This window comes from Gopherus flavomarginatus, chromosome 9 (genome assembly GCF_025201925.1).
Source record: "Gopherus flavomarginatus isolate rGopFla2 chromosome 9, rGopFla2.mat.asm, whole genome shotgun sequence".
NCBI lineage: Eukaryota > Metazoa > Chordata > Testudines > Testudinidae > Gopherus > Gopherus flavomarginatus.
Window position 1 is genome coordinate 30,441,568 of NC_066625.1, and position 27,147 is coordinate 30,468,714.

At 45.9% G+C, this 27,147-nt stretch overlaps 2 protein-coding genes across 4 annotated transcripts in view; one reads left to right on the plus strand and one right to left on the minus strand.

The window, feature by feature from the left end:
- The first annotated feature begins 938 nt into the window (after positions 1-938).
- On the plus strand, positions 939-19,729 carry NAGPA (N-acetylglucosamine-1-phosphodiester alpha-N-acetylglucosaminidase). 2 transcript variants are annotated; one of them, XM_050966429.1, is made up of 11 exons: positions 939-1,073; positions 3,708-4,193; positions 6,305-6,444; positions 7,598-7,706; positions 10,857-10,985; positions 12,116-12,324; positions 13,231-13,278; positions 14,919-15,047; positions 15,945-16,076; positions 16,331-16,394; positions 17,978-19,729. In XM_050966429.1, the coding sequence occupies exons 1-11, from the start codon at positions 940-942 to the stop codon at positions 18,219-18,221; spliced, it is 1,824 nt and encodes a 607-aa protein (XP_050822386.1). In that variant the 5' UTR covers position 939; the 3' UTR covers positions 18,222-19,729. The 2 variants fall into 2 exon arrangements, with proteins under 2 accessions (XP_050822386.1, XP_050822387.1); XM_050966430.1 differs by lacking the exon at positions 10,857-10,985.
- Positions 19,730-23,675: 3,946 nt separating this feature from the next.
- SEC14L5 (SEC14 like lipid binding 5) overlaps positions 23,676-27,147 on the minus strand; it is a 54,101-nt gene continuing 50,629 nt past the window's right edge. For both annotated transcript variants that reach the window (XM_050966427.1, XM_050966426.1), the window contains 2 exons: positions 26,709-26,887; positions 23,676-25,442 (listed from right to left, as the gene is read on the minus strand). In XM_050966427.1, the coding sequence (XP_050822384.1) occupies positions 25,337-25,442; positions 26,709-26,887 (285 nt within the window). In that variant the 3' untranslated portion in view covers positions 23,676-25,336. The remainder of the gene's footprint in view (positions 25,443-26,708; positions 26,888-27,147) is intronic.

The following is a 27,147-nucleotide window of genomic DNA, read 5'->3' on the forward strand; positions in this document are numbered from 1 at the left end:
GGGGGAAAAAAAACTGACCAACCTTCCAAATATCAGGAGTATAGCTAGGGTGACCAGACAGCAAGTGTGAAAAATCGGGATGAGGTGGGGGTGGGAGGGGTAATAGAAGCTTATATAAGAAAAAGACCCCAAAATTGGGACTATCCCTATAAAATCGGGACATCTGGTCACTCTAAGTACAGCTAAGTTTGTTGAGAGCTGGCAAGGCTCCAGTTGGGTGTGGAACCAATGTGGAGGCCCTGACACAGGGAAAGGTTTGGAGAGGTGAGGGTCACCACAGAGGGAGCAAGTTTGTGGTGGGATCACAAGAGACCAGATTCTGAGATGGGGGCATCACTTGAAGGGGGTAAGGTTTTTTTTAGGGGGGGGGGCAGGTTTTTGCAGAGTTTCATGTGGATCTTTAGGGGAGTTATGGAAAGTATTCTGTTTCTACGCTAGTCTCATGGGGGAGTTTGGGGGGTATTATGGAGGGTTTCATGGGGGTTGGGTTTGGGGTATAAAGAGGCCTCTCGCTTTTAAACGTTGCCCTCTAGGGCAGTGCTTCTCAAAGTGGTGGTCCACGGACCGGTGCCAGTCCGCCAGGGACGGCTCTAGGTTTTTTGCTGCCCCAAGCAAAAAAAAAAAAAATTTTGGCTGCCCCCCAACCCCAGCCCTGGGCTCACCTCCGGCACTCCCCTGCTGCCCCTGCCCTGGGTTCTCCCCCCCCCCCCATCTACCCACACCCCCTTTGGAAAAAAACCTTGCCGGTCCCCCACATCAGATAGCTTGCTAAGCTCTGCTCTAGCGTGTGTCTGCCGGCTCCTGCCTGCCTGGCCTCTGCGGGAGCGATACGGCCGGGCTGACACTAGGTGGCGCACAACCCGCAGCTCGTCCCCCCTCACTGCTATCTCTGATCACATGACGTGACTCACTGTCATGTGAGCCTACGGGCCGCTCAATATGGCGGGCTCCACGCTGGCGGCGGGGTGCGCGGCCCGGAGCTGGGGGAGCCGGCAGCGGCCTGTGGCTGTTGTCGCCGCTTCCTTGGCGCTGCTCAGCTGGCTCCGCACAGCGCACGGCGGCAGCGACGGGGGGTGAGTCTCTGGCCTCCCGGCTGGGCAGCTGGCGGCGCCTGTCCGGGCGGCGGATCCGGCCAGCCCGGGTGTCCAGGCTGGGGAGGGGACACACCCCCCCCGCTGGTAACCCCGGTCCAGTTTCTCCATCCCCCCCGTCACCCCTTTCCCCGCTAATAAACTCAGCCAATTTCCCCCTTCCCCCAAATCATCTACCCCCTCCCCCTGTAGTGCTCTCATGGGGCCAACGTAAAAGCAGTTTTCTGTTCCTGACCCGCACTCTCTGCATCCGCCCCCTTCTTCCGTGTCTAGTTCGTTCCCCTAAATAGTGCAGCAGGTTCTACCCAGAGGCGCGGGGTGTCTCGGCCGACCTGCGCCTTTCACACGGTCTAGGGAACGAACTTGGCTGTACTTAGTACTCGTTGAAAGTCCTGTCCCCGACGTGACATGCGCTTAGAGGGGAAATGAACTTTTAGCAGATCTTCCCTTGTCCAAACTGCTCCGTCCTGACTTTAGTGTAGGAGCAAAAATATAACATTCCCTGCTTGTGGAGCCACAGCATAAAGCAAGCAAGAGAGACAAAAAGCAAGCAAGAGAGACAAAAAAAGCCATTGAAGAGAAAGTTTCCTGGAAATGAGCCTATGACTATTATAGTCTAGAAGCTAAGTACCCTACTTTGTTGTTTGTCCACTCTAGGAAAGAGAGAACATAGCAAGAAAGAACGATTTGAGTGTTTTAGCTTTTATAGTCATGCCAATAGTTGATTACTACCTAGCCTCCTTTCAGAAATGATGTCAACCAAATTATGCCTCATATACGTTGGTGACAAACCTGGACTAGTGCAACAGTTGAATACCTACAGCTAGCACAACTATTCTATAAGCATAGACCAGGCTTTGGGGAGTCTGAGGAAAACAGTGAGCTCTGTATGTCTCATCCCATAATTCCTTTATATTATATTTTTTCTAAGGGCATGTCTACACTTAAAATGCTGCATGAGTGAGCTGCAATTCCATCAGCATAGTGAATCTACCTCCGAGAGGCAGTAGCTATGTTGGCGGGAAAAGGTCTCCTGATGACATAAGTGCTACCTATGCGGGCATAGGGTGGTAGAACTAAGTCGTTAGAGATGTAGATTTTACACACTGCTGATTATGCCAATAAAGGTCTGTAGTGTAGACCAGATCTAATTGTCTTGGGTATTCAAGACAGGATTTCCTTATATCAGTTACCTAATATTTCAGAGTTAATTTCCACTGTACAACTCTCCTTGTAATGTCTTTTTTAATATAGTTACTGACTGATATTCATATGCAATAACCTCAGAAAACTATAAGGTGTGTTTTTGGCACATATTATTCCCTTTTATCTCATGCTAAAGGCAACATAAAGTAACAACCTATTTACTAACCTTGAGTAAACAATTTGGAAACCAGTTTCAGTGGTTTCCATCCATCAAAGCAAGTGGAATATAAGAGACTGTTTAAAATAGAAAAAAAGTTGCATCACAGCCCCCTTCTGAGTTCAGCAAATCCTTTTATCCTGGGCATCTCCCACATTACCTATTCTTTCCCCTTCACACCCAGCCCCCCGCTCATCTTGTCAACAATGCTTTATCTAAGCTCTTTAAGAAAACTCCCATTGTTGCACCAACAGCTGTAATTGAACCCCTACAGATATTTTTGCCACTGTGACATCTAGGCCTGCTCTGATCATTTATGTGATGCATAGTTAAAAAATGCCTGCCCCCTGCCTATGCCATCACTCCCACTGCTGGTAGTGCAATAGTGACAGCAGAACAGTACTAGTTTCCCTATCAGATAGAAGCTTAGGGATTTGAGACATGGGTTCCATTCACTGCTCTGCCATATACTTTCTGTGTGACCTTGGACAAGGCACTTAATCTTGTCTATACTTCAGAAGTTTTACTATCGTAACTATGTTGGTTTAAAAGGAAAAAAAAAATCACCCCCCTAACCAGCATAGTTATGCCAGCAAAGCCCTAGTGTAGATGTAGTATCGCTTAGTTCACTTAGCTGAATTGGAATAAGCTGTACCAATATACCACCATAGATGCATGGATTGGAGGTGGGGAGAGGACAGAGTTGCCACTTTAACTATGCCAGCAAAGTTAAAAGCGGCAGAAGTTTTAAGTGTAGACAAGGCCTTAGTGTCTCTGGATTTGTCTACCTAGGCTGCAGGAGCGAGTGTCCCAGCTCAGGTCAATAGACTTGGGTTTGCCTTGGTGCTCTAAGAATAGTTGTACAAACAGCGCTTTGAAGTTGTGACTCAGGCTGGAGCTCAGGCTTTGAAGCCTGCTCCCTCCTTAGGCTTCAGAGTCTGAACTGCAACTTCAAGCTACTGGCTATATGCTTATTTTTAGAGCGCCAGCATGAGCCCCACAAGGCCAAGTCTATTAACCCGGGCTGGGAGGCTTGCTGCCACAGCCTTTGTAGATGTAGCTCTGTGCCTCGGTTCTATCTGTAAGATGAGGATAGTAGCACTTCCCATGCAGGGATGTTGTGGGGCTAAACACATTAAAAAGACTGAGGTGCTCAGAGGGCCCTGTAAGTAGCTTAGACAGACAGACGGAAAACAGACTAGCTGACTGAATGAGAACTAGATTTTATAATCTCACCCATCTCTTCATTTCAGGGGTTCATTAAATGACGACTTGTTATTGCCATATCCTCCGTCCTACTACGGTCCTCGTCACCATCACAGGTACGTCAGAGACTGTCAAGCTGTCGTGCATGGCAATGTAACTCATGAAACTTGGCCCAGCGACACTAGCACCAAACTTCCTGTGACTACGACAAAAGGATTCGTGTCTTACTTCCCGCCAGAAGGCGAGACACAAAGGGAAGTCTATGGCCACTTTACTTTTGTGAACAACCCCCTGAGAACCTTCTCTGTGTTAGAGCCTGGCGGCTTGGGAGGTTGCAATTCAAGCCGTCAGGCCACTGTGATAGAAACTGCAAGACGTGGCAAGTGCCTAGTGGCCCAAAATGGTGGCTACTTTGACATGGTCACCGGAGAATGCCTCGGGAACATTGTGAGCAATGGAAGGCTGGTGAGAAATGCCAGAGGCATGCAGAATGCGCAGTTTGGGATCAGGAAGGATGGCACCATGGTGTTTGGGTAAGGATCTGGGCACTTTTCTGTGCCATTTTCTTCTCCCGAAAGGCTTAGTAATAAACATTAAGGCAGAAAGTGCCCCCCTAGGAATTGGCTTCTGGACCTTCCCCTACTATTAACAATTTTTAATCCCGTACGTTATAGAACGTCTCCTTATTGAAAGGAAGCACTGGCAGTGTGATCTATCAGAGCAGCTTCGTAGAAAGGCCGGATATTTTTCCAGGGCTGGATGCAGCTTATCAAGATCAATACTAGGGCTTCATGTATTCACCTAGCAGCTTCATTTTTTTTTTTAAATTACTTTTACATTGTTGGAAGGACAAAAGGGATATGAAAGTTTTGTGGAAATAGTTGTTTCCCTGGAATAATACCATGCAGATAAAGGATCACATTTACAGACTGTTCCAAACAGCCTTCATTTTTGCATGTGCAATTTCTGTACTATGTGTTGCATAGGCAACTGATTAGGCATACGCCTATAGAACCAGTTTCTCCTCTGTCTGTAATGGACTCTGTACACAGAAGTTGTGTGACTATCACTTTTACATACAATTAATTGTAGAGAAACAGAGCCCATCTATTAAAAAAAAAAGTGGTGCATGCCTAGGTACTATGAAGACTTTCCCAATCTTGCACTGGTTCATTTAAACCTGGAACGCCATGTACACTATGGTCTATTGAAGAGTAAGATTTATCTTTTTAATTCAGGGCTTTGTAGTTCAGTTGGGCATTTCCCCAAAATATCTGCTCTAGTTTGGAAAGGTTCTCTGGCCTGTAATATACAACAGGTCAGGCTAGATGATCACAATGGATCCTTCTGACCTTAGAATCTGAATCTGTGAATCACTAGCCTTGGAGCCAGTCACTCATCATTTCTACATCTGGCTCTGCTCCAGACTCCCCTTTCTGACCTTGGGCAGGTCCCTTTGGTGCTGAATACCCACAGTTTGTTAATTTCTTCTATGCTTGTGAGTGCTTGGTACCTCAGGAAATCAGACCCTCAGCTTGCCAGTGCCTCAGTTTCTCACCAATCAAAAGGAGATAATGCCGACCTTCCAGGAGAGTGATGAGAATCAGTGTCTGTAAATATCGTGTATTAAAACGTACAAATTAGACATTCCCTCTTCAGAAATATATTGAATATTGCAGATTTTCAAGTACATGGTACATTATATCCAGCACAGTTAGTAAAGGGTAGTAAAGTATTCTTCCAAAATAAACTTAAGACGCTTTCTGCGTTCCCTGGGCCAGATGGGATGCATTTGACATGAATTGTCAAGGGTTTTCTCACAATGCCATGAGAGCCATTCCAATGCTAAATACGCTCACCTTTAATCACGCTTGTATTCATGATGCTTTGTTTTTTCAGTGAATGTTTGTGTGAATAAGAACTCATATGGATGGCCACGCCCACTAGCTGGCCTGGAGGTTGTAGCCAGGAATGCCTTTTGCAGCATTAGCTCTGCTTCCAAGAATGTTGGTTTGGGTTTTTGTTAAGGCTCCTTCCCATAATGCAGTGCAGGATCTGTCCACACAGCCTTAGGAGTCCTGGGACTGATTCCATGCCTTGCAAAACCCATCTCACCCAGGCCAATGTGGATTCTCTACTCATTTTCACTGCCAGGATAACCTTAAACTATTTAGGCTCTTTTAAACCTGGAGCTGCTGTTGTACAAGATTTAACACATTGCTAGTGGAGACAGGGCCCGAGGCTCTGCCTGTGCTTGAAAATTGACATGTTTCTGCCTGCGGGGATGGTTCTGTCTAGAGTAAGGTGTTTTGCCATAATCTCCCTACCACTGCTCCTCTGGTTCAGCTCTCCTGGCGGTATCAATGGCAGGAGCTCTAGCATACACAAGGGGCTGGTGGTCACCTGGGTATTACCCAGCGTGTTGTATAGATTTGCTGCCAGCAAGGTTCAGTCCATTGCTTCTGAAACAGTGCAGAACATAGCTTGAGCTACACATATGATCACATTTTTTTCCAGAACTAGCTGAGCTGCCTGTCGTCAGCAGTAAATGGATTTCCTAATGTAGACAAGGCAAGAGTTTGGCATCACTAAAGGTTTTTGGACACCTTGATGAGCCACCTCACTCCTCTTGTCTCTCTCCCAGGTACCTGTCGGAGGAGGATGTTTTGGATCAAGTCAACCCATTTGTGCAGCTGGTAAGTGGCGTAGTCTGGCTGCTGAGAGATGGAGAAGTGTATGTCGCTGAGAGTAAGACAGCGGAGTGTGACAAGACTCAAACCACAGGTAAAGATCCTAAGCTACTGCCTCCAATCTGCTGATGAGCTGCCTTGTGAGGAGGTTGTAAATGGGCATCTTGGTTTCAGAACTATAGATTGTGTCTGCACTGGTACATGCCACCCTCATTGTTGGCCATGGGTGCATCTGCAAACAGTTGTGCATCTGCAAGTGTAGACAGAGCTAAACTTTCCCATACTGCTTTGAGAGGATCAGATGGGGGGTATAGCATGTGCTACTTTGTAATGGAACCAGAATCATTAACATTTCTCCCTGTTGCTACTACCAGCACAGCTGGTGACAGCGGTGGGCTATCTGCTGCCATTTTAGACACCAAGCCACCTAACCCTGCTCAGAATAGGCCTAGACAGCATAATGGTTAACGTGCCAGTGGTTGCTGGTGCCGCATCTACACTAGCATTACCACCAGTGCTGCAGGTAGGGGAGCTGAAAATAAGCCTCACTCGGAGAAGGAGAGTTATTTTGTCTGGGTTGTGAGGCAAAGCACCCCAGTGCCCATGCCAATCTAGTAATATGTAGGAGTGGGAGGATTAACAGGTCACGCCCATAAGCTGATGTTCAGCCAGTATCTGGACACTATCTTTTCCTATACCCCCCACCAATCACCCTCAGTAGCTGCTGTAACAAGATACAACAGTTGGAGCTCTCCCCTGGAAGTTTGAGAGAGCGGGGAGCAGCCGCCTGGACTGTGAACTCTGGAGTAGAGACTGTGTCTTCCAGATCCACATCCGTTGGGCCCTGATCCTGATTAGAGGTTTTGAGTGCTAGAAATAATAATATCCAGTTAGTCCTTGGCCTGAGGGTGCCAGCAAGGGGCCCTATTTTAGTGTGAATTCTTCTCCATGGAGAACTAGATTGAAGTCAGAAACTCATTTCACAAGAGCAGTCACCATCAACCTGGGCTGCAGCTTAACCTGTGACTCAGAGGTGAAGGGCTCCATATTCCATTCCCAATCTCCTCAAGCCAGCCAGTCTCTTGTAACAAGAGTGGTTATGGAAATTTTCATACCTAATTCCTATGTGAGGTTAGATGGGGAAGGTTGGAGTTAAGTTAGTAATTAATGCTCAGTCTTCTCTAGCTAGAGGAGTCTGTAAAGTCAGCTCTTTCACCTGCCTGTGAATTATCTTTTTTCCCATGCAGGGTCCTTTGACAAGTTCATCAATGTGATATCTGCCAGGACAGCAGTGGGACATGACAGGCTCGGGCGACTGATCTTGGTTCATATGGATGGACAGACTGATGTGAGGGGGTAAGGCTGAGGACTCGTTCTTTAATAAACTCATGGGGCAGGCAAAGTATCAAAAGGGATTGATCTGGCATCACTGCCAGTACTGAGAACAGCATCAGATCCCATGTTCAGTAAAGTCAGGTGTAAGTTTTAGGCACCGTATAAAAGTTTGTGGTGATAAAGAGGCAGAGTCGGGCACTCTGAGTTAATGAGAGAACAACCCTGCAGGGCTCCATTACTGCTAGCAGGGCCCTGTTTAACCAGTTGGGCTTCTGATATCCCACTCTCCCTTCTAAATCCACTACTGCAGACAGAGAAGAACTGATGCTGGATCTTTCTGCTAAAATGATCTCAAGTGAAATTACGTGTTGGCACTGATGTTGCCATCATTAGGCTTCAGATTGTAGGTTTCATTGTGATGAATAAGGATAATTTTCTCCTTTCTCAGCAGTGGTGAGCGAGATACTGCTGTCATGGACATTCATGATAATTTTGCTGTTCATTGCAATGGGAACAGATTGGACCTATTGTTTTCAGTTGTTTGCAGAGCTATCCAGACAGTGCTGCATTTGCATGATTCCCCCGCACCTCAGTTAAAAGGGTTAGAAGTGTAACTTTTTAAAATGGAAGCTTACTGTCCTGGAAGCTAGATGTATGATGCATGTCCTGGTCTATAACTTCCTTCTCCCTCTGGCACTCTTGAGTAAAACCTGAGAGAATTTAAAGGTATTGGAGCCAATCAGCCATGGTGTAACTCTCTGGCTTAAAGAGAACTACACTGGGCTAAATTAGAAACAATAAACGGATGCTGCCAACTTGAAATGGAGTCAGTTTAAGACTACAGTGCTTAATTTGAAAAAGATTTGGGGGTCGTGGTGGATAATCAGCTGCACATGAACTCCCAGTGTGACTGTGGCCTAAAGAGCTAATGAAATCCTGCTATGTATAAACAAGGGACTCTTGAGTAGGGGTAGAGAGGTCATTTTACCTCTGTATTTGGCACTGGTGCAGCTGCTGCTGGAATACTGCATCCCGTTCTGGTGCCCACAGTTCAAGAATGATGTTGACAAATTAGAGGGGGTTCAGAGAAGAGCCATGAGAATGATTAAAGGATTAGAAACCTGCCTTATCCTGACCCAAAGAGCTCGGTCTATTGAGTTTAACAAAGAGAAGGTTAAGGGATGACTTGATCACATAGTCTGTATCTACACAGGGAACAAATATTTAGTAATGGGCTCTTCAGTCTAGCTCAGAAAGGTAGAACACAATCCAATGGCTGGAAACTGAAGCTAGACAAATTGAGACTGGAAATAAAGGCATAATTTTTTAACTGAGAGAGTAATTAACCATTGGAACAATTTACCAGGTTGTGGTGGATTCTCCATCACTGACTATTTTTAAATCAAGATTGGATGTTGTTCGAAGAGAGGCTCTAGGAATTATTGTGGAGAAGTTCTCTGGCCTGTGATATACAGATCAGAGGTTCTCAAACTGGGGGGCATGGAATGTATTCTAGGGGGTAAGACATGAGAAGCTTAGGGGGAGGGGGGAAGACAGACACTTACTGTGTGCACTTTACCCACAGCAATGAATAACTAGCAAAGCTGATTACTCCAGCCATATCAGGTCCTCAGATGGCGCTGTGCATTTTGACGGATTTCTGTTAAGCTTGCATAGCATTATACAAAGTCATTGCCATCCTTGTTTGCTACGAGCCGCTGTGCACATTTAACTGTAAGCATGGACCACAATCAGTTTTGCTTTTGCTCTTTTTACATTGGAGCGTTTGCGCATTCAGAAAAAAAAAACAACTCAAGTGAAAAACAGAGAAGCCAAAACCGATTCAAGGGAAGCACCACATATATTGGTAGATGTACTTGTGTGGTGGACACGTATATGACTACAGATACGAAGGGGGGCGCGATCAAATAAGTTTGAGAACCACTAGACTAGATGATCACAGAGGTGCCTCCTGGTCCTGGACTCTGAATTTCAGGCCCGGCACCTGCTGCCAGCTTTCCCTGCCGGTGTTTGAAACCTTTTCCAATAGTCAACTATGTCTTTTCCCTGTGAGGGACCCATCCAAGCAACAGGGGAAATGGCCAACTAGACAGGAGGAAAATTAATTTGACTCTCCCCACAGTGCTGCCACGTTCGTGAAGTAGAACTGGAGGGGGAAACTTTTCTCAGCTCTTTCAGGGATAGTCCTCTCAGATTTACAACTAGGAGGGGTAACATCTTTTAGACAGAGGCATGATTTATGTGGACTCTGTCCCTTTTCAGGTTCTTCTGATAGACAGAAGAACCAGCTTCCATGCTGCATGAGCGCTCGTCTGCACCAGTAGAGCTGCATTAAGTAAGAACCGCTAGCCTCACCCCAGGGTGTACAATTGACGCGCACCGAGGGTCTGAGCTCAGTTTTGAATTCTTTCCATTGGTGGAGCTCTCCCAGGCTGGAGTTTTCCATTGTCATAGCTACCATAGTGCAAAAATCCAAGGGTAACCATTTCACTCCTGTGTTTCCAGGGCCACAGCTGTGAGTAGGCTTGGCAGGATTCAATTTTTTTGGTAAATGTCAGTAAACATCTATTCCACCATAGACACAACCTGACAAAAGTATTTCTATTGACCATCAAAGTTTCCAGATAGGCAAAGTAGGGAAATGTTGCTTGAGATGTTATTAGAGTTGGATTTAGGGATCTTTACTCTGTATATTTTGACATGTGATGTTGACAGTTTGTGTCAATGGTTATAAAGCTTTAACTTTTTGAAGCCTAACATCTGCTGTCATTAAATCATTGTTGCCTGACCCTTCTCCCCCATAGTTTTACACAACTGTGAAAATAGACAAAAAAAATTAAAAATGCTTAAGAATAAACATAGATATTATCCATCCAAATTATATTAAAAAAAAACCAAATTCTGCCAAGCCTATATATCAGTTATATCCACCGGCCACCAGCAGAAATGTTTGCTTCATCTGTAAGAAGACTGTCCGAAATCTAAACAGATTTTAGACTCTATGAGAACCTTCAAGAAGTGGTGCTGAATAAACCCAGTTCAAGAATTCAGAGTCCCTCCAGATGATCCGTGAGCCTGCTATACTTTGCCCCAGAGATGGCTCCTGCATCCCTGGGTGCTAAACTGCAAAAACTGGTTTTTGTTTTGCAGCCTCAATCTCTGGGAAATGGCCAACTTCCTAAAGCAGCAAGGTGTCGTGAATGCTATCAATCTGGATGGTGGAGGTTCAGCCACTCTGGTTTTAAATGGAACCCTAGCGAGTTACCCATCGGATCACTGGTAGGCGCTGGATGGTGAAAAACATGGGGACACCTCAGCTTCCCAGTTCGTTGCCTGAGGAGCTCTCCTCTACATAGACAAGATCTCTGTGGGAACCACTCCAGAGTCACAGGGCTAAACTCAGGCCTGGCGAGAGTGGGTTGGATTCCCACTGACTTTCCTGTGAAATGCACCTGCTTCTTCCGGGAACCAATCTGGTCCTTCATGCTGATCTGTGTGTATGGAAGGATGAGGGAAACTGTATTGCTTTCTGACCTGCCTGGAACGTCACAGAAATAACTTGATGTCTTGGTGCAAAGTACCAGTCCAGACATCAGTCATGAGATAGCTAGACTAGTAAGAGTTATGAATCCCAGCAGATTCCACCCCCTTCCTCTCTTTCCGAGGCAGAAGAGTTGAGTAGCAAGCAAGAGTCAATATTTTTCAGAGACCTTATCTGCTCTGCCAGGCTATAAAGGGTCCCATTAGTCCTTGGAAGAGTGGGTAATGGGCCTAGACTAAAGTGCTCCATCCCCTTTTGCACAATGTGCTAGCTGGCTACCTAGCAGCTGTCATCCACCCCAGAGGTGGCTGTATTTTGATGGTGGCTCTCTGGGAAATGTCTTGGGCTTTTTCAGGCAGAAGTGCACTGTGTAACTATGATAATTGTTGTTTTAAATTAGCATACTCAAGGTCTACTTCTCACCTTGTACCTAAGAGGGAATAATCAGAATTTGAAGCATTAGGAGTTTGCACAGGAAAAGTGTGTGACAGTTTTTCTTTGAGTGAGTGACTAATGGGATTTGGCGTGATTACCTAATTTTCCCAAGTGCTCTGGTATTACACAATCTTCACCATCATCAGGCTGCTAGCAGAGCTATCAAATGGGGCTGTGACTGAAATGGGGATCAAATATGAAGCGGCTGGCAGCTGATCGACAGCTCCAAGCACTTTACTAATGTGCCAGCTGATCCAAAAATCAGCAGAGTCCTGGGTGTGTTTCCCTGTTGGAGGACTTAGTGATCCTGGCTTTCAGTTTTTGCCAGTATCTGCACAGCTCACCCCTCCTCCACTCATGCCATAGGGCTATAGGAACAGAGAAGCTTTCACACCCCAACCATCTGCTCATGGGAACTGCCTTTTGTCCTCAGCAAGTCCGACGCCATGTGGCGTTGCCCTCGGAGCGTCTCGACAGTCATGTGTATCCATGAGCCTGCTTGCGAGCCTCCAGACTGCAGCGGGCATGGGCACTGCGTGCTGGGAGAGTGCCAGTGCACTGGGGACTTCTGGAGAGGACCAGATTGCAGCGTCCTGGACTGCGGGCCTTCCAACTGCAGCCAGCATGGCATCTGCACTGAGTGTAAGCCACCACTATTTACAAAGTGAGCCCATTGCAACGGGGGGGTGGGTGTGTTACTAGTGGTACACACTAGTATGTCGTCATTACCAGCTAGGGGGGCAATGGGTAGGGAGGGAGGTGTAGCTATTGTGGGTGTTGGGTCTGTAGAGATTAGCCAGGTAGTGGTGCTAACATTTATAGGTCATATCTGCCACCTTGTCAGAGTAGGGGAACCTCTCCCATCTAGCACCACACAGTAACAAGGCTGAGCTCCTAGCAGTCCGAGAGAGGTTCTGGACCACTGAAGAGAGAGCCTCTTGTGAACATCTCCCCTCCCAGGGCTCCTCCACATCCTTGTATCCCTGCAGGAACTGCAGAGCTTGTTACATGATGAAACAGCAGGGCAGTCACCTCCCTGGATTACTCCTGCCTTGCTGAAATACCACACTGGAGCCTTTCTACTTAAGGGTCACCAGTGACTTCCATTCTAATGATCCTGAGTGATTCCTCCCACAAGCTCCCAGCACAACCATCAGAAACCCCTGCAGAAAAAGTACCTTTTGATTGACTGCAGTCCTCTCAAGAACATGGCTTGCTCCAGCCCGCCCCAGTCACTTGTGCTCTGCATACAGAAAGTGCCTCCAGTATCAAGCATCTGTGCTCTGCTGAGAACTGAAGTCTTCTTCCCTAGAGAAGAGAAGAGAGCTGCTCTTACTCCAGGCTCTGCTGAAAGCCAAGCCTTTTATAGCAGTAGCTGCAAATGAGCCCAGCTGGTCCACTCCCTGGCTGTCTGGAGGGGAGTGTGTGTTAACCCTTGTCTTGATTTCCAGGTGCATGTTCTAAGTGGGGGCATTGGTGTCTCAAGCAGCTCATGGTCTCTCTGCTGGTCTCAGCTTCAGTGCCTGATTTGTGTTTCCTTCTTCGTAGCTGGGTGCCTCTGTGATGCTGGCTGGATAGGCAGCAATTGCAGTGAAGGTAACTCCAATTTGTATTGTAATTTTATTCTTTATGACTATGGAGGGGACCGCATCGTTATAGGGCGCTGTCTGCCTGACGCCTGCAGCAGTGGGGAAACGTGGTTCTATTGACCCTATCTAACATCCACACTGTTCTGTAAGGGCGAGCCACCAAAGAGACAACAGGGTGTGTGGTCCTTTTTCTGTTGCACCTTTAGGGTACATAGTGGCCTGCAATGGGTTTGCTACATTTTTTCCCCTGTTAGACACAGCCAGGATTTCCAAGCTGTGGTTCCTGGTCAGCTGGGTCTGAGAACTGCAGATTGCGAGCTTCCTGCCTTCTTAAATGCAGGGTGGGAAGTGTGGATTCAGCCTCTAAACCAGGATAAGGTCTCCTCAAGTGTTGTAGTTAAATAAGTTTTAAGTAATGTGAAGAAATTACTGCCCCTCTCAGGTTTCACCTCCTTAATAATGATGTCACCACCCTCCTGGCTCTCCAGCCCTCCTGAGAGTTCCCTGGGGTACAGCATTAGAGCAGCAATGGGGAAGGGAACGTGGGTGAGAGCTGATGGGTCTGGGATGGACACATGATCAGAAGTGCCGGGGGGGGGGGGGGGGTGTGTTGTTTTTAAAATGCCTTTTATTAAACAGCCCAACCCAGCATAATCACCCAGTTAGCAGTGTCTCTGTGGCCTCACCATGAGCAGCACACCTGGCTCGGGCATTGGAGCCACAGGTGCTCAAATCATCAGTGGGAGCTGAGGAGATCTGTGACTTCAGCAGGCACCAGTTAACTCAAGTGCCTTCGAGAGCCCTTGGGAAGTCTTTGCCCCTGCCCAGGCCTGGGGATAGTCCCTGAACTGCAGGGCCCCTCAGCTTTCTTGAAGGCCCCTCCCATATCCACAAGGTTCTCAGCTGTTATCCTCTGACAGAGCTAGCCTGTGGTGAGCACAGGGGTTGAGGAGGCTTGTCCAGCACCAGCTGGGGATTCCTCACTGGAATCGGATGCCCATTAAAGGGGAGGAGGGAAACAGCTACAGCAAGGTATCAAGTATCAGAGGGGTAGCCATGTTAGTCTGGATCTATAAAAGCAGCAGAGAGTCCTGTGGCACCTTATAGACTAACACACATATTAGAGGATGAGCTTTCATGGGTGAATACCCACTTCGTCGGATGCATGTATTCACCCATGAAAGCTCATGCTCCAATATGTCTGTTAGTCTATAAGGTGCCACAGGATTCTTTGCTTATTTTACAGCAAGGTAGGAGTCCTGTCCAACCTCTTCATCTGCTCTGATGGCACTCCTTTCCCTGGGCACTTAATCAGAGGCATAAAGAGCAGAGTCATCCCCCGTTTTATCCTTAATGTGAGCCCCCTGCAAATGGATCTCTTCCTTCTCCTGGCATGCCCTGCTCCCAGCTGAGGCAGGTTCGCTCCACTCTGGCACAGGGCATGTGTCTGGTTTTAATTCACTTTGCCAGTTGCTTAGCAGCCGATTGGCTTGTAGTTGGTGCTGTGGTGTCCCGTCCCTGTGTAATGAACACACAGTGAATAGGGAGAGTGGTGGGGAAGGGGTGCTAACTTGCTGATATGGAGAATTCTAGCTGTTCTCGGCATGGCCAATAAGAGAACCCTGATGAGTTTGTGCTTGCCTGCAGCATGTGCTAGCGGCTCCTATGGGGATGGCTGCACCCAGAAATGCCTCTGTCAGAACGGTGGAGCATGTGACCCTGTGCATGGATCCTGCACCTGCCCGGCTGGATACCAAGGAGCCATCTGTCAGCAAGGTGACATCTCTTCCCAGTAGTGCTTTGTGCGTATGAAGAGTTTAAATGTCCTGTATGGAGCAACCCTGTGTTCAGACTAAGGAAGACATGAGCTTTGCCCCACAGGGCTCAGTCAAGCCCAGGTAGAGGCTCTCCATTTGGGTCATGTTAATGCAGAAAGGTCAGGCTTACAGCTGTGCTAGGGGGCTGCCTTTTACCTACAAAATGCAGTTTAAAAACATAACGCTTTATTTTGTAACTGGAAGCGACTGGCTCTTTCCCTGTGTGCTTTCAAAACCAGGTGAACTCTCACCTACTTCACAGCTGGCCTGACAAATGGACCACCTTTCAGCCAGAAAGCTGTAAATCTGGCAAAGCCAAAGGCAGCTGACTGTGACCTCTTAATTCTGGGTGTCGTGCCGCGCATGTACCTAGTGTGAGTCAATGAGTGTTGAAAGTCTGACCTTTGCACTCTCCCTTTAATGGCTGATTTGCCTCTAGCTCTTATTTCTTAGCTTGTGTAACTGCACCTGCTCTTATTAAAACATCTAATGCTGGTGTGAATCTTACTTTCTGCCTCAAGATCCTGCTGCAGGGAGTTGCACAGATTAATTACACTGTGCTCTTTTAATTTTTGTCACTTCGTTCTCATAAAACGCTTGTCCTTCCAAACTAAATCGTGGCCTCTAAATCATTCCCTAGGTGCTCAGATGCTATGGGGAGGGAGACTAGACAAGTTCGAGAAAATACCCTGGGGAAATAATGCTCGTTTAAACGTTTCTGAACAATTACTATACGTGCAATGGCTTTAGTGGGACATGCGTGGCTGAGGTAACGTGCCTTGTGCTGATGTGGAAATCCCAGCCTACAGGGAGTATACCCTGCTTTCTTTGTAATCAATCGACCTTAATTCCTTAGAGTGCCCCATAGGCTGGTATGGGCCAAACTGCCAGCAGCTCTGTGACTGCGAGCATGGCTGTCCTTGTGACCAGGAGACAGGCAGCTGTAATATCACCTATGAGGACAGCCTGCAGGACAAGTTATCCAGAGGTATGTCCCGTGCTGCCTCTTTGCGTGGTTCTCTTTGGCTACACGGCGCAGCAGCTTTACCGTGTGACACTGATGTGACCATAGAGACCAAAGCTTGTCTCACTTGTCATTAGCTCCGCAGAGCTATGAGCTAAGCTGCCGCCACCTTGGCTAGCTAATGCTTTCCCCGGCACTTTGCTTGGGCTTGTTTGGTGTGAGGCAGTTCTACCCCACCCATGCCTGTTTCCTTCACCTGTTGTCATCTTGCTTTCTAGCTGGCCACTGTCTGGCTTTCTACATGCTTCAGGAAGAGAGTGACAAGAAACCCCTTCTCACAGAGTAAGTGTGCAGTGTTTGGTTATATATGAACAAATGATAGAGCAGCATCTGCCCACCGCCAGTTAGCCTTTTGTGGAGAGGATGGCCATGGAGTATGAAAAGCTCCTGCTTCATTGTATATAATACATGTGCTTGCCCCGGAATCTCTGTACTTTGCTCATCAGGCTTCTGGTTAAGAATCAAATTCACAGGAGGGAGCTGCCCCTAGGCTGCGGAGTGTGTCTAAGCTGGCTTTGAAAGCCAGCCTCAAGTTGTGGGGCTACAAGCAAGAGCTATGGCCCTGCTGCTCTGGCACAAGACTAGAGGGGATGGTCAGGGCAACCAGTGCTTAACAGCGGTCATGGGAGAGCCAGGGTGTGCCCTATCCTCCCTCCTCTCACATACTGTCCAGGCACCAGCCAGCCTGTAAATAATAATCAGGGAGGCCCCTGGCTTTGGGGAGGGAGATGAATAATGATCCATCTTCACTTTGGCTAAGCTCTTGGGGGTAGATTGTTAATGACCTCTGTAACTGTAAGACAAGAGCTTTGTTCTCTGGCCTAGCTGAAGCAGGGTTTGCACCATAGGGGATTGGTGGAGAAAGGTCTCGGCTGTTGCAATATGCTGCAGCATTTAGTGCAATATTGGATTGCAAGTCCTCCAGCCCCACTAGCTCTGAACTGCAAGTAACTTGTGTAGGGAAGTAGAGCTCCATGCACACAGTATCCAAAGGAAGCAAACAGCCATTGTAAACAGTGGATTAAATGCCCTTAGCCTACTTTTTGCCCTGTGTTGCACTTGATTTCCAGCTTCTGGGCACATTAATTTTGATTCTAGAATTGCAGACCATCCAGGTGCAGCAGCATTGTCTGGTGTTTGTATTACTGATGAGGAGAGACTAGACCAGCTGCACTGCTAATGATGGGCCTCCACATTTAAAGCCATTCACTTACTTTTACTGCAGGGGGCCACAACTAACCCTATGTTCTGGTTCCTGCTAGTGAAATGAGAGAACCACTTCAAGTACCCTCTGTTCTGCTTTTGTTATGAATAAGGTTAAGATTTTGTCACAGGTATTTTTAGTAAAAGCCACAGTCAGTACACAATAAATCACAGAAGCACAGGGCTGGCTGCCTGAGCCCCACCCCCGTAGAGGTTGAAGTCCTGGAGGTCACCTAAAATCACAGAATCCATGACCTTCCTGATCTCTGGGACCAGCTCATAGCCTTAGTTATAAAACAAATTGAGCACTCCTGTACTTGCTGAAAACAGTGGGGCCAGCAGCCATTCATTCATCTTTCTTCTGTGCCCCAATCATTTCACACAGCAGAACATGCTTTTCACTAAGCTCCCCCTTTCTGTCTGCCACAGTCAGAGCTATTGGTGGAAGAGAGAGCCTAAAGGTCAGTGTTAAAGGAAGAGGCCAGCCACTCTGAGGGGCTAAAAGCACCCACTTAAGCCACTGTGAGAAGCAAGACCTTAGGCTGCAGCAGTGGTGCAGCCAGCCAGGAGCCACATTCCTGAAATCTGCTGCATAGTTACAGATGTACTAAAACATATAGTGCTGCATTTCTGAGAGTGGGTTATTCTTTCCTCTCTCACAGGAGAACCTGGATCTGCTTCACCTCAGTCTTGGGGCTGCTGCTTTTGATCAGTGTGGTAGGAAACCTGAGGCTAGTTCTCAGGAGCCGGGCAGCAGAGCGCTGTGAACATGGTGACTACATGTACCATCCACTGAAGGAGATGAATGGAGAAGCCAGTCATACATGCCCTTCTGCCTCTTTGGATCAGTACCAGACAGAAGACACTCAAGATCAAAGCCAGACAGAGACTGAAGCACTCATTTAACTTTACAGGTGAGGAAAGACTTGAGAGATTCTCCCCAGCTGTGGTACTGGCTTTCAGCACCGAGGACCTACCAAGGGCTGCTTCGTCCTGGAATGAGAAGCTAGTAACTTGCACAGAACAGCAGCAAGAAGGGGCACAAGGTTGTATTCACAAAACATATGACTATGGGCTCAACCCAGCAGCTGCCTCTGTTCTTGCCACTCCTCAATCAGAAGTCTCTCAGTTCCCTTCATGGGCCTGGTGCTCAGGAGAGAGAGGGGACATGGGAAGCCCTGTGCAACAGCAGCAACTGCTGCTCTACCATGGAGAATAGGGGCCTGTAATAACTGTGAGGGTTGGTCAGTATTCACTGCATTAGTTGCACGTGGATAAGGAATTCCCTGCCCAGCAAACTGAGCCTGATTAACTAATGACAATGAGAAAAAAACTAAAGAAAGGTCAGTGGAAGTGCAACATGCAGTAGCACACGGCTTCTCTCGCTTTGGGCCAGTTCTCCCACCGCGGCACATTCCATAGTTGAGCAGTGTGGCTAGAACATGGTCACATCTGGCTTGTTTCACTGAAGCTATGTTTCTTGCAATTTGGGCTGGAAGGCATTTCTTTAACTAGGGGTAGAACTTGTCTGCCACAAGCTGGTTGTTCTGGTTGGCTGCCATAGTGAGGGATGTATTATGTTTTTGATAGGGTCATAAACAGTGTCACGTGAAAAGCCTTTTATGTCAGCTCCCAAAAGTCTCACTCCTTCAGGGCATGTAACTCCCCCTCTTCACTGTAAAGGGGGCAGGTTGTTGCACTGTGACCAGAGCTGACACTGCTCTGGGGATTTTAAGTGATTCTGCTCCCCTCATTAAAAAAGGTCAGTTTAGCTGGGCTCATTCTCTGAACCTGGTCCTGTGCTGTCCCTGGGGCAGCAAAGAGTAACTCACCTCGAAGGAAAAGCCTCAAGGCAACAGCACACGCAGGCTACATCAAGGTAGAACACTTGAGTTAAATCGTATGCTAATTGTACCAGGGGTGGCATCTAACTTCTTTATTCCCAACCATGTTCCAACATGGTAGGTGCTGAAGGCTTCAGTCACTGCTGTAAAAATTGCATTTGCCCTCTGAGTGCAGAAAGTTGCTTAATAGAGAGGACTGAGGTTCAGTAGATTTTAAAGTTGTCAAAGCTAGTAAACCTATTGGGTGGAGGTTGATGATTTTTCTTGGCCAATGAGTCATTGTAGACTAAAAGGGCTTTTTAGAAACATGTTCATTGAGGTAAGTAATTAGCCTCCAATGTGCCACTGACTGCTCCAAGGTGGGTTTAAAGCACCTTGAATATGCACTTAGATCTTTTTTACTGTGAGTCTCCACATAAACAGAGCTCGTGGAGTTTTTATGCTATATTTGAAGAGTCAGATCAGTCTGTACATTTAAGAATTGATTTGCTATTGGTTACTTAACACTTGAATAAACTCAATTAGTAAGTGACTGTTTGAACTCTTAATAAACCAATATTCTATTGCACACTGAGGGGAAATGATCTATCACAGCCACGCTTTGGCTGGGCTCCTTCCCATTTTACCCACTGAGAATCTTTGTACAGCTGGAAGTGCTGCTATGGGATCTTGCATCATCCTCTGCCACTACAGGAAAAAAAAATAGTTTTAACTGAACTGCTAGCACAGCACATGAGACAGGTTTGAGAAATGAGGTAAGATGCATCTTTACTCCTTGGCACATTTAGATAACTGCAGCAATAGATATACTATATATAAATGCCTTAGATTACCTGACAGATACCACAACTGCAGTATTTAGTAATCTCAAAAAAATTATTGGTTTATTCATTTTATTTTTAAGTTACAGAAATATGGACAGCAGAAAATTACAGCTGGTAACTTCAACTTCCAACTGCCATAAGTGCAGCATCTGTAGCTTCACATTTGTTGCTCAGTAACATGTCACAAAGCACCCTGTGTATTCCAGTAGCATGCTCTGAATTGTCAGAACAAGGTTGTTGGGGTTTTTTTTTGCTGACAAGAACCAAGACCCTTATATAAAAGTTAAGACAGGAGCAGGTTGAGTGGGGCAAATAGTACATTTACCTAAAAAAAATTAATGCCCATTTAGTCTTTATACACAGATAGTGTGGAAGTGTTACAGTGCCATTAAAACTGATTCATGGTCAATGCTGACAGTGAACATCCTTTATGGCCAGTTAGAAGAATTTTCTCAAGTCTGTGCTGGGAGCATAGAAAACCAACACCAGGCAGAAGGTGCTGACAGATGCCCTTCAAATAGTCTTTCAGCCTTAACCTGTAAAGAAGGGTCTCCTCACAGTATAATTGCACAAGAGGGTGAGGAAGTGAACTGCATTTCAAAAGAAGGTCACTGGCTTTGCTGCTGCAACTGGCCTTAGCAGATACGTTAAAAATGTGACAGCTTAGCACCTGAGTTCAGTAGGTAGGACCTGCAGATTCTGGCCCTTTCCCCACCAACCAGTTTTTAAATTGACCAGTTAAAATGACCTTTGGAGTAGGGCATCAGAGTCTGTCTTGTCTGCAAGACTGTAGGCAAGGTGAGCGCAACTGACACCTTTTAAGCAGCAATGTGCCACTGAAGTCCAACCCTGGGCTCTGGGATTGTAAATGCAAAACAAAGACTATTCAAACAATGTCTGAAATAGTATCCTAATCCTCTAACACTGAATCATCACCATAGCTCAGCATTTCACTAGCTAAATCATCCAATAGAAGATTGGTTTCCACACATTTTCCATAATAGGAAAACAATATAGAGAAAGGATCCATATCAAAGGGAATTCACAGTCTATCCTTAACAGAGAAAAAATACAATAGTGCTTTATTAGTATGATTTTTGTGCTCCAGAAAACTCATTTTGGTTCTCTCAGTACACAGGCTGCTGGGAAGAAAATCTAGCAATGCTGCTTCAGTCAGATCAAGGCCAATTGGACTCAAGTCCCTCTCAGCCCTTCTGCAAAACTAAGGTTGTGGTCCATGCAGGACAATTGGGGGGGGGAAAAAAAAAGCCCCTTTAAACCAAACCCCATTTAAATATTTAACCACAAGCCCTGAACTCAGCTGGAACATTCTGGCTTTTGCCCCCGCATGACAATAGAAATGTAGTCTGGCATCCAGAGTTCACTGCAAATCAAGTTTTATACACAATCAGGTACACAGCAAGTTGGGGTATATTTGCAGACCCACACAAGTCAAGGTGTAAATATGGCCATCTGATTTTTAAGCTGTAGAGATGGTCATGTAACACTTTGCCTTTCCTCTCAAGATCTCCGAAGAAGCCTTTACAAATGTCAACCTTGCAATGAGCCTGTGAGGTAGGTATTGTGTGCATTTTACAGATGGAGTAACTGAAACAAAGAGATTAAAGTCCAAATTGACAGAAGTGATTTCATTCTGGGTTCCCAATTAAACAGCTGGGACTGATTTTCCAGAAGTGTGGTACAGCCACAGTGCCATTGACTTCAACTGGAGTGACAGGTGCTCAGCACTTCTAATAATTACATGGGTCTATCATTGGACTTTTGAAGTTCTAGCCCAGTGAGCCTCAGACCTCAGTGGTTCAGGAGCCAAATTAATGATCAACATTGCCCAAGAGAGCTGTCAGAGTGTGAATTCAGTGTTTCATTTACTGTAGTGCTATATATTCATCTTTCTTTAAACAGTCTGGCAAGGGAAATTTTAGTGTACGTATTTATATACACACACAGCAGAATGACTGACCCAAGTATTATTTTATCAACTACAGTTGGTTAACTACATAGTAAAAGCATCCTGATTGGTTCATAATTAAATCACATGGTATTTTAATACCATGTGTTGCAAAGAGCCATAGGAGACTTGCAGCTCGGGAGCTCACTCTGAGTGTCACTGTTCTAGCCTAAAGAATTTGCTCTGGATCATAAGGAATCTGGGGAGCTGTGAATAGAACCCAGGACACCAATCACCTTGCGCTCCTGTCACTGGAGCATGCTCTGAAGAAGTGAGCATTATGCCTTATGAGCTAATGTAGCCTAGAAAAAAAGTCAAGTTAAGTTTCAGAGGAGTTTTACTTTGTCCCATGTCTGGAATTACAGTGCAGCCTCACACATGGTACTCAATGCACAGGAGATTGATGTTTCAGGATCATGGGAAACACCACTGGCCCTTGTAAGAAGCCCTAGAAAGACAGCAGGAGTGAGCCATCCCCTGGCCTATACCCTTCCACTTAAGGCTCTTGCTCCCACATCTCAGTTCAGAATGTGCAGGCGTGTAATACATTCTAAGCTGAGAATTCCACCTTCAGTACTTTTTACTGGATGAAGAACTATTCTCACAGGGACAAAGTAAATGTGAAAAAACTTAACTGTCAAACCAAGAAACAAGCAGCCATCTTGAAATATGGCACAGAATAGGACTTGGGCTTTGCTGTTGGAAAGTGCTGGAAATCAAAACAGTTTAAAAGTTATACATTAAATTGAGTAATGGGTTTTAGAAAGCGAGTCAGTTGTGATTAAAGCAACTTTGTGTATGTGGGTACAAATACACTCGCTTTCAGCAACTTGCTCAGGATTAAACAAAGACTGTGAATGGCTTGCCAATTACAGAACCAGTTTCTCCTCCCTTGCTTTTCACACCTCAACTGCTAGAACAGGGCCTCATCCTCCCTGATTGAACTACCTCATTATCTCTAGCTTGCCTGCATATATATACCTGCCCCTGGAAATTTCCACTACATGCATCTGACAAAGTGGGTATTCACCCACGAAAGCTCATGCTCCAAAACGTCTGTTAGTCTATAAGGTGCCACAGGACTCTTTGCTGCTTTTACAGATCCAGACTAACACGGCTACCCCTCTGATATTTGATTTCCAGGGCTCTCTCATGGTGAAGCCCATTTTCCATTTCCTCTTTGCATTAAACTGGGACTTGGTTGAGAGGTATCATTAAAATGGCAGTTCCTGCCTGAGAAAGGCAAAACCCTCATTCACTTGATGGAGATAAAGAAGCACTGATAAATGCTTGGAAGAGTCCCTGATGTTCGTTCTTATTTAGTAAGGGTTTTACTATGTAGCTGGTCACACTGTCACTGGAGCTTTCCTTTTCCATGCTATGAGTGACAGCTGGAATGTTCAAGGGGGCCTCAATTTATCTTCTGGAACTGCCACTAAAAGTCAAAGTGAGCTAGATGCCCAACTTCCTAGGCTCCTTTGAAAATCCAGCCTACATAGTTATACACTAACTTTCTTACATACAGCAAAGAATCCTGTGGCACCTTATAGACTAACAGAGGTTTTGGAGCATGAGCTTTCGTGGGTGAATACCCACTTCCTCAGATGCATGTATTCACCCACGAAAGCTCATGCTCCAAAACCTCTGTTAGTCTATAAGGTGCCACAGGATTCTTTGCTGCTTTTACAGATCCAGACTAACACGGCTACCCTCTGATACTTTCTTACATACATTGCTCCAGTTATCAAGTAGTTCCCCCCGGTTCCGGCAGTGCCCTGTGCCTAGAAACAAGCAAATGAAGGTAGTGAAAACAGTTACGGATGGATGGGGCAGAGAAGATAAACTGCTTATTGAGGAATACCTCTTGCATGTCTGTTAGTTACAAATACTGCCCAGAAGCAGCTCGGTATTGACCACCTGTTTCTCTAACTTCCTAGCAATTGAGGAAAGAATACAGGTTCTCTCTTTTCTGCTATGTAAACTCTTTTAAATGGGTTCTTACTCCTTCTGCAATACGTCTGTCACTGACGTAATCAGCAGAGATTGTACAAGAACATATCTTCAACAGCTTTTAATCCTCCCTCCCTGCCAACAACATCCACAAGCTCGGTCCCTGCTCTTGCAAACCCTTACTCACGCGAGTAACGTTCAAGTCAGTTGGGCCACTCCCATGAGCTTTGGGAGAAGAGATGACACGCTGCCCTGAGTGCTACAGCCCTGAACGGTAAGATGCCCAGCTGCCACAGAGACTAGAAATGAAATCTAAAGGTTTGTGGGATTCAAGATCTGTCGTTCCCTTTTAAAACAAAAAAGTGCAGCTGGTTAAAAACAGTGATCAGGTTCAATAAATAGTTATCACTGAAATTATAAATAAATTAAACAATTTAAAATAAGCTATGATACAATTTGAATAAATATGTTTCATTAAGTGTTTAAATACACATGCACGTGTACTTTAGAAAAAGAGAGTTCTCTCCTCTCCAAGTTAGCCCGTTTTTAAAGGAGCAGCTCCTATAATGCTGCCATAAAACTTTGTGCCTTTAAGGAAAGAACATATTGCTTTTCTTAGCCCTTTATAATGTGATTTGATTCCCACCAAGTCTGATGGGGTGGGTCAGAGAGACACTCATTTATTGCTCATAAACCTGAGGAGGAAATAAAGACAAGTGGGTGTTTTAAGAAAGGACTTGCTTGCGGGAGGTAGGCGTTCTGCCTACGCACTGTAGAAAATACTGTTTTTTAAACAAAAAAACTGGAAGTATATCCAAGCAACATCCAATCAGATTGGAAGAGGTTTCAGGTTTGGGTTACCTTGGAAGTTTCTCCTCTTTCCCGCCCGCCTCCCTCAAAAGGTACTGGCCTGTATTCAGGTATTTATTTACAATTTGCTTCAAGTCCCTGCTGCTGAAACACCCACTGCACCTTGAGTGTCATCGGTATTGCAGGTGCCCAGAAGAACTAGACTAATTATGCTACATGTGAATAAATCTAGTTCTATGGGTCATTACAGATAAGGCCACATCAGTCTCCTCTATTGTATGTAGAAATAGGACTGATTGGAAAGAGCCCTTTAACCTTAGTAATACACAGATTCATGCAAAGTGATATTCACCCTAAAACACAGGTCTGTTAAAACACAACTGGTACATAGGCCTTTCAACGGAATCCAGTTTGCAGATTGAAAAGTCACATGTCTCTTACTGAAAATAGATTCCAAAGAGTTCCCCAGACTGCTGCTACTCGTGGTCTTATGAATGACTGCCCCCAAAGCCTTGACGCTGAGGCACACTGCAGCCTCTTTGGGTTGGTCCCCAGAACTGCCCTGGAGGGAGGCCTCCAAACACGGATGTAACATTTCAGAGGTCAATAGAAGCCTACACCACGCTATCTAGAAATGAGGGAGCTGCTCTGGGATTGGCTGGAAGATGTCGTGGCTGCACTGAGCTGGGAAAAGCCACTGTTGCAGGATTCCAGGCTTGACATGGACCCCCTGGAATGAAAGAAAACGGATACGTTTGTTACACATACAGCTACTTATTGATACTAGAGTGCGTCCGAGATTCCATTACTTTATTTCCAGTGAGGTGCAAAGTGGGATTTTTCACTCTATCCTCACTGTGGTCTCTCCAAATGTAAAGACATTCAAGGTACCTAGGTGTCACAAAGAGGAATTAAATGATCACAGCCAGGGATACTAGCACCTTTGTACTTTCTACAGAGGTGATGACTCATCTATAATAGTTATCAGTGGGGTAGGGCATAGTACGCTCTCTGGGGCTGTATATACAGTGTGTGGGCAGATAAACGGTTAAGCGAGCAATTAATGGCACTCTGGATGCTATCAAAAGAGCTGCCACAAGCTGAATTGAGAAGGGTCTGTTTGCTGTGGGCTGCCAGCATCAGATCACAGTTTCTACCTCACTGAGCATATCTGTTCAGATTTCCCGACACTGTGGTAGTCTGAGGTTCTATTTATTACTGTTGTAGCCACTTTCCACTACCATGTTTTTCCCTGCAACTACAGCACCGGGAAGTAAGTTTGAATGGTTAGAGTTAGGAATTCTGGGTTCTTTGGTATTCTCTGCCACTGACTCAGCAAGTCATGTCGTATCGGTGCCTTCAACTAAAAAACAAAAACACGCTCTCCCCGCCCCTTTTTCTTCCAGTATCCTGCTGAGGGTTAGTTGACTGTAAAACACTCTGAGAGCTTTTCTGCTAGGAGGCACCATAGAAATGTGTTTTTTTTACCCATTAAACCATTAGGGTGTACAGATACTCTGCAGGTTTCCTTTATGTCAGACTTATTCAGCAGACAAGTCTATTGTCATGTGATCAATATCCTCTTTTGAACACCAGACATAGCACATGGTTACTTTGCCCAAAGGTCTGGAAAGAACATGCTATGAAGTAACAGTACTCCATGCCCCTTCAAGAAGCTACAGTCACTATTAAAGACATTCAGGGTAAGGCAATACATGCAATGAGTAATTCCTCCAGAGGATGTATAGTCAAGTCATGGCCCTTAAAACTTCACGTCCCACCCAGGTCAAGGACGTGTCAAGGCTCCATCTGGTGCTAACAAAGGGAAGTCTCTCTAAAGAAGACGACCAATCTACCTGTATCCATTTTCCATGTGGTGAGCCACAGACATTTTAAAGGTTAGATACATCTGGAATTCCAGAGTCACAGTCTGCTTTGCTAGACTGCTCGTCTATTGCAAGTCACACATTAACCTAGCCCCCAGCAGGGCTCCTACCTGAAATCCTTGGATGCAAGCACCTCAAAGTAGTACATGAGTTTACACTTGTGACTGGAAACTTGCAAAGAGGCCAGGACATCATCTACTCGATGGAGACTGGTGCCAGAGCAGGGCAAAGAGCTGTGCATTTTCCACTGCAGAACATAAAAGCCAGGCCAACGAGTCACATGAGATCCCTGTAAGGGATGGACAAAGAGCACCATCAAGCGACTGCCAAGTGTCTGAAAAAAATAATCATACTCTTTTTAAAAAAAAGTTTAAAAAAAACCAAATCAGAATGTTCTTGATGTGTTCTTTGAATGCTGAGTGGGGAGTGTTGACCTCGGAAGGTTGCAGGGGAGTTTTGCTGGGACGGTCTGCACTGGGGAGGGGAGGGGAGGATACCTGAGCATGTAACATGAGAACTCAAGAGGGGGGTTAGAAGCCAGGTGACATC